This window comes from Colletotrichum siamense (assembly GCF_013390195.1).
Source record: "Colletotrichum siamense strain Cg363 chromosome Unknown KSG_Cg363_contig03, whole genome shotgun sequence".
NCBI classification, from domain to species: Eukaryota; Fungi; Ascomycota; class Sordariomycetes; order Glomerellales; family Glomerellaceae; genus Colletotrichum; species Colletotrichum siamense.
This window is the reverse complement of record NW_023501016.1, coordinates 5,868,629-5,882,170: the sequence shown is the minus strand read 5'-3', so window position 1 is coordinate 5,882,170 and position 13,542 is coordinate 5,868,629. Positions and strand designations below refer to the sequence as shown.

The window sequence follows — 13,542 nt, the reverse complement described above, 5'->3', positions numbered from 1 at the left end:
ATAATGAGTCGCGAGTGGTCATAGCTCGCTGGTTGCCAGGCAGTCTGGAGTCTGGACTTGATTCGGTGAGTGCTCACCGCAGGGGATACTACGACTCGCGGAGTGTCGGGCAAACTCCGCGCTTTACACCATCCAGCTCCGACAAACTCCGCAACGCGTTCAAATAATAGCATCGAAACGTCAGGCACGGGTAATCATCGGCATATCGTCGCTCTAAACTTCTACGGACCAGGATATCGTGGTTGTTCCCGGACTGAGCGGTCCGTCATACCGTCTGTACTCCATCACTTGCGTCTAAGACCTCGCATACAATACGCGTTCAACCACAAACATGCTCATGCGTGCGTGATGGTACGCTCATCTTCCTTCATCGAGATTGTGCGGCTGCCCTTGCCTTTTCTGTTGGAATATTCCTCGATCTGGGAAGCACAGCCCCTGAGACAGGGGCTATTTTTCTGAGTGCTGTGAACCTCACACAATGGGATTGTAGAACCTCATCCGGTTCTCTGGATCCCACTTCTTCTTCAAGGCCCTCAACTTCTCCAGTCTCCATTCTTCCCACCCATACACAGACTCCAAAGACTCGTCTCCATGCGCATAATTGACATACGCCCGCAGCCGCTCCGGATCGTCGCTCGCTTTCAGTAGATGACCCCGCAACCTCTCTCCATAGTCTTGAGCTAGAGCATCCAGAGATGCGTTTGGCTTGTACACGACGTAGGGAGTGACCAAGAGATCATCATCGCGATGCGGGAAGGCAGAGCTCTCGGCATCAATAGCCTTGACCCCCTGCGTCGAATAGCCCTCCAACATGAAGAACGACCCCGCAAGCTCAGGAACGGTAAGAGACATCTCAGTCATGTCATCAAACACTTTTCGAATGGCGGGAAGATCGTATCTCTTTAGCCCGATAGGATACCTGAGGCCAGTGTTGCCTTTGGCACAGCCGAGGCTGTCCTCACTAGTAAACACCTTCACAGCCAAGTCGGGCATCGGTGTAGAGCCATTTTCGACACTGACATGCTCGATGTCGAAAAGAGGCTTGGCATACTCTATGGTATCACTTTCACTTCCATCGTTAATGATGGCGTACCAGATGATTGGCTAGCAACGTTAGCCATGAAAAGGAGGTGGATCCGCATTCGGGGAACGTACTCTCTCCGGATCAATGTCGGGAAGGTTAATGAAGTAAATCCAGTGGGCGATCTCAGGCGGTTGCGTCTCCATCATCTTGTTAGTCACTTCCATTACCTCTTCTAGATGCTCAGCGAGGAAGATGAAAATGCTGTAGCCCCAAGCATTGTTCTTGATATCGTAGACGCGGTACTTCCACTCGGTCACAATGCCGAAGTTGTGTCCAGCTCCCTGCAAGGCCCAGAAGAGATCGGGGTTGGTCTCCTCTGATGCCGTCACCGCTTCGCCGCTGGGAAGGACAATCCGGGCTGAGATGACTTGGTCTGAGGCTAGGCCGTACTGTCCCTGCAGCCAACCATGGCCGCCTCCGAGGATTGGTGCTGAAAAGCCGACGCATTCGCAGAGGCCGGTCGCTTGGGGAGATAAGCATCTGATCCCTGTCAGACATTCTGGGGAAATGGACTCACTTGTCTGCTTGCCTGCCGCCCAGAGGGCATTGACAACCGTTTTCACGCTCGCGCCGCCGCCTAGAGTTGCCGTCTTTCCATTTTCTGATATCTCAACTTGATTCCAACCCCGCACGTCAATCATGATCGCGTCTTTAGCATCCTGCAATGCTTCGGTCGCGCCATGCCCGCCAGACCTGGCGAGGAAGGGTATTTCATGTTCATTAGCGTACCGGATCTGTGCAAGTCGGTATCAATCAGTCTTTCAGTCCACTGACGATCAGTCGACCAGAACTCGTTCTCGACTTCGTGTATACGTACCGTGGCTTGGATATCACTCTCCTTGAAGACATTCACGACAGCACCCACGCTAGGCGCATGCCACTCTCTCCATCTGCTTATAGACGATTCGAATGATGGCTCATCGGGCAGCAAGATAGATGCTTGGGGCGAAAGTTGCGCCGCAAGGTCCGTCCAAGACCCCGCGACGTTGTGAGCAAGCAGTGAAGCGAGACCGAGGCGGCCCAAGATCTTCTGGGTAGAGACTGTCTGGTTCAGCGCCCAGGCTACGCCGGCGGTCAGTACCTCCATGTCAAATATGCAAAGAATCAAGTTTGAGCTCAAGAGATGAGAAAGCTATTTGCAAATTGTCCCCTCATCCACTGGTGAGTCGCAACACATAGGTAAATAATTTGTCAAGAGAAGTGCGGGGCTTGTGCATGTTTTTTATCGTCGCAGTCAACAGAAGGGACAGTTCAAAAGCTGCATGACTTAGCGAATAATCTGACAGCAGATCAGCGGCTAACCGAACTCGGTCAGTGGCCAGTGGGATGAAGAAAACTGGGAGTATCGGTGTGATAGTATGGTTGCTTTTAAGACCAAAGTTCCTTCTGCTGCTCCAGCTTGTGGAGTAGAATGCAACTCTCGCCATGTTGTCAACAGACAGGTCAGCATGTCGGCTTGGAAAATAGAGTTTGAAGGCATTCTTGGCAATTTCACCATTTCCCATGGGCCGGATTCCCGGACTTATCGTGAAGGCAAAGTAAAAATTAACATTATTACGTGGCATATCTTGGCGTAGCCCCGTGCTCTTATTCATAGCTTATTTCAACCCCGGATATCCTTCGTAGAGGCTGCCTCTCCCAGTCTCAAAGCTCTTAACAGCTAAGATCAAAAACGGGAGTCGAGCTGCCTGCCGGCGTCACGCCGAAGGAGATGTCGGTCTGCGCAGTGTTCGCATCAAGAAGGGTGTACCACCAAACGTTGCGCTGGCCAAACAGAGCGCAGCCGACCTGAGACCAGTAGGTGTGAGCATTGTCGACGGAGGCGACAGCAGCGCCCGACTGAGGACCGACTACGATAAACATGTTAGTCAAAGACATTTCGAGACGTGTAGCACCGTAACGGTGAGGCTGGGTCTGGTTCAACTTACTGTGCGGCCAGCCAGTCTCGGTGATGTACACAGGCTTTCCTCCTGCAACACTCTCGGTGTTACCCACGGCAGTCCAGAAGTTGTCGGCGGCCTGCTCGATGGCGTTGGGCTTGGTCGACTCGAAGTAGGGGAAGGAGTTATGGCCGAGCCAGTCAACAGAGGCGGCGACACCGGCGTTCTCGCCTCTAACCCACGCGGTCCAGGTGTCGACGTGGCCGATGGGCTTGCCCTCGAGCGCGGTGCCGCGGATCCAGTCCCTCAACCAGCCGATGTATCCCTCAATCTCGGCGCCGGTGGCGCCGACGCCGGCGTTGGCGGCAACGCCATCGGGGCTGCTGCGGTAGAGATCCTCAGAGCCGACGCTGATGCCGACGACACGGTCGGTGAAGGCGGTGCCATACTGCTCGGCGGCGCGCAGCAGAGAGTTGAGTTCGTTCTCGTAGATTCCGCGGCCGGCACTGGCCCACAGGCCCACCAAGATCTGAGTATCGGTGTCGATCGCGGCCTGGTAAGCCGAGATCGGGTCGTTTACCGTGCCGCACTGGATCGACGTGTAGAGGCGGGCAGATGCGAAGCCCGATGTTCCGGCCAAGCTCTTCGCGGTGTTGAAGTAGCTCACGAAGTCATCGTAGCCTCTGCAAGAGCCGTCTTCGTTGGTGGCTCCGTAGTTGAAGCCCTGCTGGGTCTGGGCCAAGACGGTGGTGGCCAAGGTGGCCGCGACAGCTCCTCTCAGATACATGTTGAAGATATTATAAACTAAAGATAATAATTGAGAATTAGGGATGGATGAGGGCTTCTGGAAGTCTGGTCGAAGCTGGGCATCTCAGGGTCCTTATTTGTTTACGTCGGGCCATCTTTAAGGTATTTAAAGTGCGCCACATGTTCGGTAGCATGTACAACAAAAATAGCTACCGACAGACACGAGAGAATTTTTGTGCATGACGTCGCTCGCGTGCCTTCGTGGAGCTCGTATTCTTGCCAGCCAAGACGCATCTCACTGCCGTCACCGACCGGTTTTCCATTGGGGTAAACATGGTGAAAGGTGAAAAAAGAATGGTATTGGACCTGGCAGTCAGCTAGTAGTGATCGGCAGACTCAGCCTACAATCTCCACTTGCACCGTCAGTCTAGGCCCCTCCTAACTCGTCATTCCCGTCCAGCTCATCGTCAATGGGGCAGTCTTGGCGATAATGTGCGCTGATTGAGCCCCATCAGTCCGCTGTTGGCTGGGTTGTGTTGTTCGGTCCCCCCTACAGCACGATCCTCAGCTTGGACTCTCAGCCCCTTGCGGTCCCTGAGTATTGCTTCTTTCTGGTATTCTAGAGAGATTATCGACGGCCGGGGAAACGTTCCGCCAATTTGACATCCCCTTTCCGCGTGATTACTCCCGCTGTTTTGGTGTGTTCTAGACCTGAAAACTGGTCTCGGTAACTGGAACCCCAGCAGCGCATCAACTGAAAAATGGCGGTGGAGTGTCTCTGATTCAACACAATGTCTCCTGTTTTCACGTCGTGTTCCATGCAGAATCCCGAAGGATCTTATGCAAAATGGCTTGCGATTCCGTGCGATGAATCATGTTTTGTACTACATGTAGCCAGCTGTATGCATCGCAACACAAGAATTACACATGTTTCTTGACTGCGAGGAAAGTTCAAGGTGCGATCCTGATGGCCATGCAGGGACGACAGCACGAAGCGGGTCGGTACCTGAATTCCACGCCCATAACCTCGGGTTCACGGCTGACTGCGGCGTACTTGTGTAGCGATTCTTTTGCTGACATGAAGTCCGCAGGAATACACACATCATCATTTGATTCATATACCCAATCTCCAGAAAAGCTCTATGACTGTTATGAAAACTGAGGCTCTGCATGACCGCGTGTACGTCTGGATGTACTGCACTGGGGCCCCTGAGTGAGCCTAAATCTGCCGCCTGGGCCCCGGCTTGGCCAAGATGCCGTCCGAAGGTTCCGACTAGGGTCCAAGAAGCTCGAGCAGCAAGACGGCCGGTGAACGGGCCGAAAGAGACAATACCGGCCGCATCCAGTGCTGATCTTTGACTGAAGCAGATATCAGGTGATCGAACAATTTGTCTGGGCTAGTTCGCCTCATCAGTTGCCAGAAGGAACGCTAGGCGTACTTCCAGCGCTCCTTGATGTCTGTATTACTACACATTAACTATGTCATCCTCACCGTCACTTGTGTATTTGTACGTGACTGCGAAAACGACCCTGTCGTTACATTTGTCCTGGTTTCATTTCATCGTCTTGCTCCATTTCCCAGAGACAAGTGATCGGGCTTCCCGGTGCCCTTCCATCCTCACTCTCATCAGCTTGCGCAGGACGGACGACCCGTAACATGTAGCGATCACAGCTAGAACAGCCGAGGTTCCGCATACGCCTGGAAACGCCCAGTTGTAGTCTACAATGTAGTTAGATATATTCATGCCGTAGAAGGCAGAAAAAAAGGAGCCCGACGCAAGGCCAAGCGTCCCCATGCGGTATTTGAGGTCGAGTAACATCAACGAGTTGCGGTTGGCATCGAGAATGGCGCTAGCGCTGGAGGCAGGCCAAGACGGAAGAAACAGTCAGAGGGGGTTCTAGAATCTGAAGCAATGGTGTGTGACACAAACCTCTCTTGGGTGTTCCGAATGCTGGACACCAGACTCTGCGCCTCCTGCACGATCTCATTGAGAGCGTTGTAGTACGACCCCAGCAATGACTCTGCCGCCGTGAGGTCGTCGTCCACAGTCTTTGCCAAGGCATTTGGGTCTGCCTTCTCTGTCAGGTACAGAGCGGCAAGGCTGTCATCCCAATCGAGGACATCTTCGACAGCGCCGAGGACCAGCTCCGCTTGCGCCGCAACCCAGGTTGCCCTGCCGGACAGACCGAACAGGTTCAGCAACACGCGGCGGTCCACATCATCTTCGAGAGATGCGAGAACACGATCAGCCGGAAGTCGCACAGCCGCGAGCTCTCCCTCGAGCTCCGTTACAACAGAGCTCAACACAGCCTCTAGGGCCAGGAACTCGAAGGTGGCTTGCGGCTGCGCGTATGTCTCGTCTTCCTTGCGCTCGCACGCTACCTCGGCCAACGCCGCATTCCTCTGTTTTATTGCTTCGCCGATGTCGCGCAGAAACGCTTCGCGTGAGGTGGGACTCGTCGCATCGTCGAAAATAAGGGCTCGATCGCGCTGCACTAACACCTTCAGGTGGAAGAGGTGGATGAGAACGGTCGAGGGCCGGATGCCAATGTGGGAGAGTGTCGAAAGCTCAATCTTGCGAATGTCCCGAGGGACAAGGCCGTACCGTGTGGTGAGCTCGGTTTTCTTCGCCGAGATATATCGCACTGTCACGTCGCCATTTTCGTCCACCTCGGTGCACCGAAGGCGCTTCGGCTGACACGGAATCGCGCTCGGAGTGCTGACGGTCGGGGGAGCAGAGGCTTTGGTGGTGATAGATCGAACGGTCAATTGATGTGCTGTGAAGCAGATGCGGTAGGAATGTCGAATTAGGCGCATGGCCATCGAGGCAGGGCTCGACAGGTGAGTTGTAGATTTAACACAGCTAGGGTAGCTCTTGCATACGAGCATGGATCGAAATTATTTGATGATTTGCAAGCCACACTCCGACGCCACAGTCTTCAGCCACTCAATGTGCATAAATGGTGGACGCTTTTGGCTGATGCAATGTAGGGAGCGCAACGACTATCAAATCGTTGTAACCAGAATGCGCAATACTTCAGTTGAGGAATAACATCGGACCACTTTTATTCTCTAGGCACCCTTTCCAACAGTTCCGGCGAGATATTTATCTCTTCCAGATAAATGAAGCTGGAAAGCAAAATACGGACAACCAAGTAAGATATCTTCCGCAGTAATAATGGGCGATGTTGATTGCCAGTCTACCGGATTCTCGGATCCGGTCCGGCGTTCTAGCGACCCCTTTCCCCTGTTCGATCTACCACTCGAATTGCGGGAACAAATATACTGCTATCTGGTCTACTACGGCGGAACCGTGAGCCTCTCGAGAAGACCCTGGGGGATTTTGGTTTACACAACAGAAGCTCGTTTCAAACCTGACACTGTCATCTTGAGAGTGAACAAGCAAACATACTCCGAGGCCATGCCGTTGCTCTACAGAAGCTGCACCTTCGACCTGGGATCAGATACAAACGAACAAACTGTCAATGACTTCTTCGGCAGGTTCTCTAAGCAAACAAGAAGGAATATTCTGCGCGTAACGATGTTTCCCCGGCGCTTCTTTGCAACCGTTCCACGCATCCCCTGGGAGCCGGCGTGTTTGGCTGTTGCTGCGTTGTTGCCTGCCCTTCAGGAGGTCACCGTCGTTCTCAACCCCAATGACTACCCGTTTCTCTTGCGCGACGATGAAGCGGCGGATTGGATTGTTGGACCGCTCTCCAACATTCGTGCAGCGCAGAAAACACTGCAAGTGGTCGAGACAGGTCCGAACAGCAAGCGAGTTGTCGCACGATGGAGCGAGCTGGTAAAAGCTGCGGACGCGGCGCGGCGCAAGCGAGAAAGAACTGGGAGTCGCAAGCTACCTACCAGTAATTCACGAGATGGAAGGCAATAAATTCTCGTAGCCTATGCTATGATATCAGTAGCGTGGGGTGGCTATTCTTCTGCAGAAACATTCCAAGGTGTCATTTGTCTAATGAACGGTGCACATTAGTAGTCTGTGAACCACTCTCTTCAACCAAATGATGTACTTTAATAGGCTGTATACCACTCCTCATGACAGACAGAGCACCTCAAGCTAAGAAAATTGTTTCCGGAGATGACTGCCCAAGAGCGGAATCCCACGCGTCAGCATGAATTTGCCCAACAGCAACCCGTTCCACCCACATACCCTTCCTTTCGACCAACATGATGTTTAGGGCCCACCACCTTCGGTATTTGTACGCCGTCGTATCGAATATTTCTTCGTAGTACTCTTTGGCGGAGGGATACTCCAGAGGCAAGTTAGTGCTTGGCGTGGCGTCGATGTCAGCTTGTAAGACCTCGTCTTGATCGCTGCGCGACAGCAAAATCATTTCCCATTTCTCCTGGTCATGATGTTCAGAGAAATTGATTCCACGAAGGGTTCCGCAATGTCGGCCATTGCTGTCATACAACCAACCTGCGCAGGTCAAATTCCCTCGAAAGTAACGACTGCAAGCTGGGTCGAAGTCTGGGGACTTTATCTCAAAGGCTGTAGCGTTGATGATCTTTGCCTTGAACATAAGAGTGTTTGGTGGGATATCAATCTCCAGGTGATGAGAGTCCGGCATACTTGGCTGCTTCTCGGGCGGTGATGAAGCAAGAATTTGGCCACCATGGTTGGGGCTTCCTGCCTCGCCAATCTTCCTAAATCCGATTGTCTTGCTGATCCAGTACCCTTCAACCTCAGACTTTGTAGTCACTGCTTTCCCCATGAATTTTTCTTTTCTCGAGGGATCCCAGTACACATGCCCCTCCCATGCCGTCCAGCACCAGGTAGGCGAGCGGCAGAGCTGTGCATCCGAATCTTGCTTCGCTTTATGTCTTGGTCGAAGCGTATTGCCGAGACGCGGCCCCCAGAAAAGGAAGGACTCGAAGTTGCTCTCTGGGATAGCACTGACAAATGACCAGCCAAACACCTCCCCCATCTTTGAAAGCAATCCGGCAAAGGCATTCAGCGAATCGGAATGATAAGAGAGTCTTCTGTCTGAATATTCGTTGACAAGACTCTCATAAAACTTTTGTCGGGACATGAGGACGGAGCGGGAAAACAGACCAGTTGAGACATTGTCCCAAAGTGCCATTCCGTGGTAATGATACTGAGTGCTGCTTTCTGAAGCCACATGATGGGAGCAAACCCAGTATGCTTGGTAGTCCGTGAGGTATATGCGATTTCTGGAAAACACACCTTCCTGGAAAGTCCAAGCTCTCGACTTCCACTTCGATTTCCACAGGAGCGGCAAGAGAGCGGGAGACTTGGCTTCCAGCGATCGAGCGCCAAACTTGATTGGGGTGTTGGGTTCCTTACGGGGGTAAGAGACGCCCGGCAGACCATCGTTCGCATCCTTTCCTGATGCAGCTATGATGGTTGCCAGGGCTGATTGATATATCAGGTGCATTTGTGGGATGTACTTTTCTTTGAAAGCGTCATCGTCTTGCACAATGCACAAGGAGTCTACCCAAAGATATCTTTGCTTGATGCTGGCGGTAAATCCAATGGCGTCCTGGATAACCCGTGGTATTTCCCCCATGACGCCTTTCAGAAAGCCAGGGATTTGCAGGCTGGGAAAATTGGCCTTCTGGCTCCGAAATGCTGTGAGGCCCCCCCAGACATAGCTAAGAGCAACGTAGCTACAATCCCAGTACCGCTGGACTAGGCACATATCTTGTACGTCGACCAGCCAAAGATCCGTAGCAACTGCGGAATTCGAGCTTCGTCCCATGCTACACACCTCGTGAGATTGGCAGTCTTCGATCCAGGAGCTGATCAGCGCGTAGTTCAATTGCCCTGCGGTGGCAGTTGGCACAGTTTTGTTGCCGTCGCTAATACAGTCTTCCAAAGGAGCGCCAATGAACCCTAGTAGTTTGTAACTTCCAACCAGTCCTTCTGGGATTGAATCGGATGTCATATCGCAGTATACCTTGATCAGCGACGACGATGATCCAGCTTGTTGCTCGTCAACTTGTAGGTAACACATCTGATTAGGATGCTCTCCTGGTCGCCAGTGTGGATCTAGGTGAGCATGGAATGCTTGGATAACCAGTCTGCAGAATAAGCAGTGTTCGCTTTTGGAAACAATTTCTTGAAATAAACCGAGCTCCAAGTTCACGGCCTTCGTTGGAACATTGACGATAGCGTCGAAGGGAACGGTGCTGCAACGACTGCAGAGGTGGCTTGGCTCATCCTGGAGGCCGGTCATGACTGCGTGAAGTATGCGATAATTATTTGAGAATGAACACGAACGAGGCCTCTTCGCTCTTGGTTGAGAAAGTCGTTGGTGGAAACGAGACAGGAAGTTGGCAATAATAAGCAGTAAAGCTGGACGCCGTTGAAGAGCGTGATCTTTTGTACGAGGGGGATCGGCATTAATGCACGCGGCCCAAAGTGGACCGACGTGGTATTTAAGACTTGTTGCCTGTTCGTTGCGTGGTGTATTTCCTTTTGTGCCGCAGTCCTGCATACGTTACTTCCGCAATCGTGGGCTATGGGTTGCGTATCGCCCAGAGGCGAGAAACACACAGAGGCGAGAAACACAAGCTTAATGGCCCTCCCTCTAGCCCTATTTCTATCCGCCTGACCTGTCTAGATTATACCTTGCCTATCCTTTGGTCGAGCCCCCTGATGTCGAGTGTCTGGACTGCGTCTTGGAAGAACAAAGATAACGGCAAAAAGTACGGCCACGGGCTTCAATCCTCATCCATCTCATCATCCTCTTCGTCGATATTGCAAAAGGCATGATCGTGGGCAATCAGGCCCAGGGCGCAGTAGTCGGGCTTGATCTTCTTCTTCTTCTTCTGGTCCTCATCGCCCTTGACAAAGCTCCTGGCGTCATGTCCAATCGAGATGATGAATGACTCCAACACATTGCGGGTGATGTATGTGCCAGGTGTACCCCAGCAGCGAATACCCGCACGAATCTCCTTGGTGATGGCATTGGCCACGTCGGAGTTCTGGGTCTTCGTCCGCCAGCCAGCGACAGTGACGGAAACCAGGAATACCCACCAGATATATCGAGCACGAGGACGAAAGTCGGTGAGGAACTTGAGCTTACGTCCATGAAGCTCAAGAAGAGAATGAATACCTTGACTGAAGCTGAGTGTCTTCTCTTCGGTGAGGGTCGGATGGGAAGGATCGATAACGATAATGTTGTACTCCTTCACCTCCGATTTCTCCCAATCGCGCAGGCGTTGCTTGCGCCCCTCGGTGTCATTCAAGGGAAAATCGAGGTCAGCGGGCTCCAGATCAATATCCGGCACGATAGCCAGCACGCCGTCATCCAGGGCTTGTTCAATGTCCTTATGAAGGAAGAGGCCGTTCTGCGCTTTGAACAACTCCTTGACAGTGCCCGGGCCGAAAATTGTGTCCATCGAGTCTCTGAAACGATGTGGAAAGAGATGTACAGTATGAAATATCTCGCTCCGATTCCATTCCGCAAGTACAGGATCCCAGCAGCAGTTTTTGTACCGGCGATCAGGACAGTACTTCTTCAGCATGTGATCTCTGAATGCGAGCTGGTCCTTATTATCACGTTTGCTGACCGCGATGTTGATCTCCATGGACTGCTTATGAGCGAGGTACTTGGTGGACCACCTGTGGTTGTTGTCTTTTGCTAGCCAGTCCTCGAGAGTCTTGACTTCACCTTTGTCCTTGGCCTCAAGGAAGTTGACGTGTGCCTCCATTGCGACCTCATCCATGTGCATTTGCTCGATGTCAGCGCTGTCGGGCCAGAAGCGGGAACCGGACGACTTCAAGGGCTGGACCTTGACTTGCTTCTCCTTTAACTTATGCGTGAGAAGCTGGCGCTGGTAGTCGAGCTCCTTCTGCGTCCCGGTGTTGAGGATGTGAAGTCTGTCGGACCAAGGGACACTGGGCGCAGGGCCCTTGCCCTTAAATGCTTCTGCCATGGCGCCGGAAAAGGAAGAAAGCGACGCTGGACGAAGACAGCGAAAAGAATGTCTACCGACGGCGAAGGAGGACAGAGACGACGGACGAAAACGGCGATAATGGTTGCCGTTTGAGAATGGAAGAGGGCTGTAATCTGGTGAATGGGTAAGGCGTCAGGCGAAGATGAAAAGTCTGCGACCAATTTTAAGTCTGGAGAGCAGGCAGGTACGTGGTGGGCGGACGAAATCACCTAAGGGACCTACCTTCCTTCCTTGATAGAGTTTATTTGACACGTCTCCGATACAACTGAGAGGCAATTCTCAGGTTCTTGAGCTCTTTGGGTTCACAGACGCTCTTTGAGAGGCCTTTCAGCTGGATCTTCACCCTGAGACATAGCTAGGAGAAAGCCTGTTCTTCCTGAGAGCTGCTGGGACCTTCCGCGCCTTCTTTGTTCGCTGCATGGTGATGGCGTTGGTCAAAACCATGGTCGATGTCATGCTGAAGCGAATAACCATTTTGTCCTTGTGTTTTGGGGGGCTATGTATTCTGGGCAGGGCTTAGAATCTGTTGAGATCTAGCCATATTTATTATTTCAACAACTCTTCGCGTTATCCCATCCACCCGTTATCCAGGCTCTACACTTGTCCAGCAATTTTGGGATGCGTATGACTACTTAAAGCCCAGTGAGGTACCCAACTCGGGCAACCCTTGCCGCCCCTCGTTTTCTCGCGACCACAAGGTACCTTTCCTCCGTCAAATAACGGCCTGGCCAATAGCCTCGACCAAATCAAGCACCTCCGGCTGAGGCTTCGTCGCGCCAGATTGAACCGTCGAAATCCACTCGTCCACGGCCTTAACAAGGTTCGTCGCCTTCCTCGTGTAGGTGCCTTCCGCGCTTCCAGACGTTCCCCCGTCGTCTTTGATATCCATGCGAAGGTAGGCGAGCCTTGCCTGAACCAGCGCCTCCAGCATCACGTCGCAAGTCGGGGCATGAATTGGGTTCTTCCTAATGTTCTTCTGCAAGGTTCCGCCGCCGACAACTCTGGTCACCAAGCTCTTCGACAGCTTGACGAAGAAGTCCTTGCGCCGTCCGTCGAGATTCTGGCTGTGTCTGCTGTAGCTGTACTTGAGGTTATTGGCCTCGCTCATCAGAGTGCGAGCAAATTTCGCAAGGCTGACTCGATCGCTCTGCAGGCCATCCAGGCCGAGACTGCGGCAGAGGTTGTCGGAAACACCTGCTTCGAGGGGTCTGGCGTTTTCGAAGTAGAAGCCGGCGTTGAAAGCGTGTTTGAACGTCTGGCTCAGGTGGGCGAGCCCCTTTCCCAGCTTTTCGTGTGAGTTCATTTCGGGGCGAGGAGTGCGGATGGCCGCGGCGCCTGGCATCGGTCAGCATGTTGAAAATCAAGCAGAAGTGACGATCCGCTGGCTTTGCTTGAGGTGAACATACCGATTCTTTTCTCGCGGTTCTGAATCATCTTCGCAAGGCCACGACGTCCCCTCGCTTTGCGCACCGCGCGTTCCGAGATGGGTTCGGTGCTCTGGGTCGCATGGGCGGCGGCAGGAAGAGCTGGGGAGGGTGCAGAGGTTGAATTCTCGCGATCGATTTCCATCTCGTTGAAGGAGGATGTCATCTCGACGACAGGCTTTGGGTCTGCCATTGTACAGACTTGCCAAGGGAAGCGCGCTAGCAAGTGTTGTCGAAGGTGAGGGCAATTTTCGAGGTTGCGGGAAGAATGGAATTCTCCAAGTTAGTGTGGTGTAGTCAGCGCCTGAAGAGTTTTTCTGGGGGCAGGTTTTTGATATATCAGGTGAGTTTGTGAATACTATGAATAGCCGGTGTCGAATCGGGGTGAGTCAAGGCTTTGTGAAGCAAGGTGAATAGCGTCTGGTAGAGCCATGATGTTTGTGGGGAGTGTGCATCTGGACA

At 52.7% G+C, this 13,542-nt stretch overlaps 6 protein-coding genes across 6 annotated transcripts; all 6 read right to left on the bottom strand.

Annotated features, from left to right (window-relative positions):
- Window positions 1–471: 471 nt before the first annotated feature.
- Window positions 472–2,171, bottom strand: chyH-2 (FAD-linked oxidoreductase chyH; the record flags this gene model as incomplete). The annotated part of the gene is made up of 4 exons (XM_036637403.1): window positions 472–1,104; window positions 1,156–1,547; window positions 1,602–1,818; window positions 1,902–2,171. The coding sequence occupies 4 exons, from the start codon at window positions 2,169–2,171 to the stop codon at window positions 472–474; spliced, it is 1,512 nt and encodes a 503-aa protein (XP_036497601.1).
- Window positions 2,172–2,737: 566 nt separating this feature from the next.
- eglC-1 (putative glucan endo-1,3-beta-glucosidase eglC) lies at window positions 2,738–3,751 on the bottom strand (the record flags this gene model as incomplete). Its single annotated transcript, XM_036637402.1, has 2 exons — window positions 2,738–2,934; window positions 3,013–3,751. 2 exons carry the CDS (start codon window positions 3,749–3,751, stop codon window positions 2,738–2,740), a joined length of 936 nt encoding a protein of 311 aa, XP_036498511.1.
- Window positions 3,752–5,264: 1,513 nt separating this feature from the next.
- On the bottom strand, window positions 5,265–6,535 carry MRS2-1 (Mitochondrial inner membrane magnesium transporter MRS2; the record flags this gene model as incomplete). The annotated part of the gene is made up of 2 exons (XM_036637401.1): window positions 5,265–5,568; window positions 5,643–6,535. 2 exons carry the CDS (start codon window positions 6,533–6,535, stop codon window positions 5,265–5,267), a joined length of 1,197 nt encoding a protein of 398 aa, XP_036497602.1.
- A 1,247-nt stretch (window positions 6,536–7,782) lies between these two features.
- Window positions 7,783–9,708, bottom strand: CGCS363_v005551 (uncharacterized protein; the record flags this gene model as incomplete). The annotated part of the gene is made up of 1 exon (XM_036637400.1): window positions 7,783–9,708. One exon carries the CDS (start codon window positions 9,706–9,708, stop codon window positions 7,783–7,785), a length of 1,926 nt encoding a protein of 641 aa, XP_036498503.1.
- A 709-nt stretch (window positions 9,709–10,417) lies between these two features.
- On the bottom strand, window positions 10,418–11,635 carry CGCS363_v005550 (uncharacterized protein; the record flags this gene model as incomplete). The annotated part of the gene is made up of 1 exon (XM_036637399.1): window positions 10,418–11,635. One exon carries the CDS (start codon window positions 11,633–11,635, stop codon window positions 10,418–10,420), a length of 1,218 nt encoding a protein of 405 aa, XP_036497604.1.
- A 733-nt stretch (window positions 11,636–12,368) lies between these two features.
- CGCS363_v005549 (uncharacterized protein) lies at window positions 12,369–13,273 on the bottom strand (the record flags this gene model as incomplete). Its single annotated transcript, XM_036637398.1, has 2 exons — window positions 12,369–12,991; window positions 13,063–13,273. The coding sequence occupies 2 exons, from the start codon at window positions 13,271–13,273 to the stop codon at window positions 12,369–12,371; spliced, it is 834 nt and encodes a 277-aa protein (XP_036497519.1).
- Window positions 13,274–13,542: the final 269 nt, after the last annotated feature.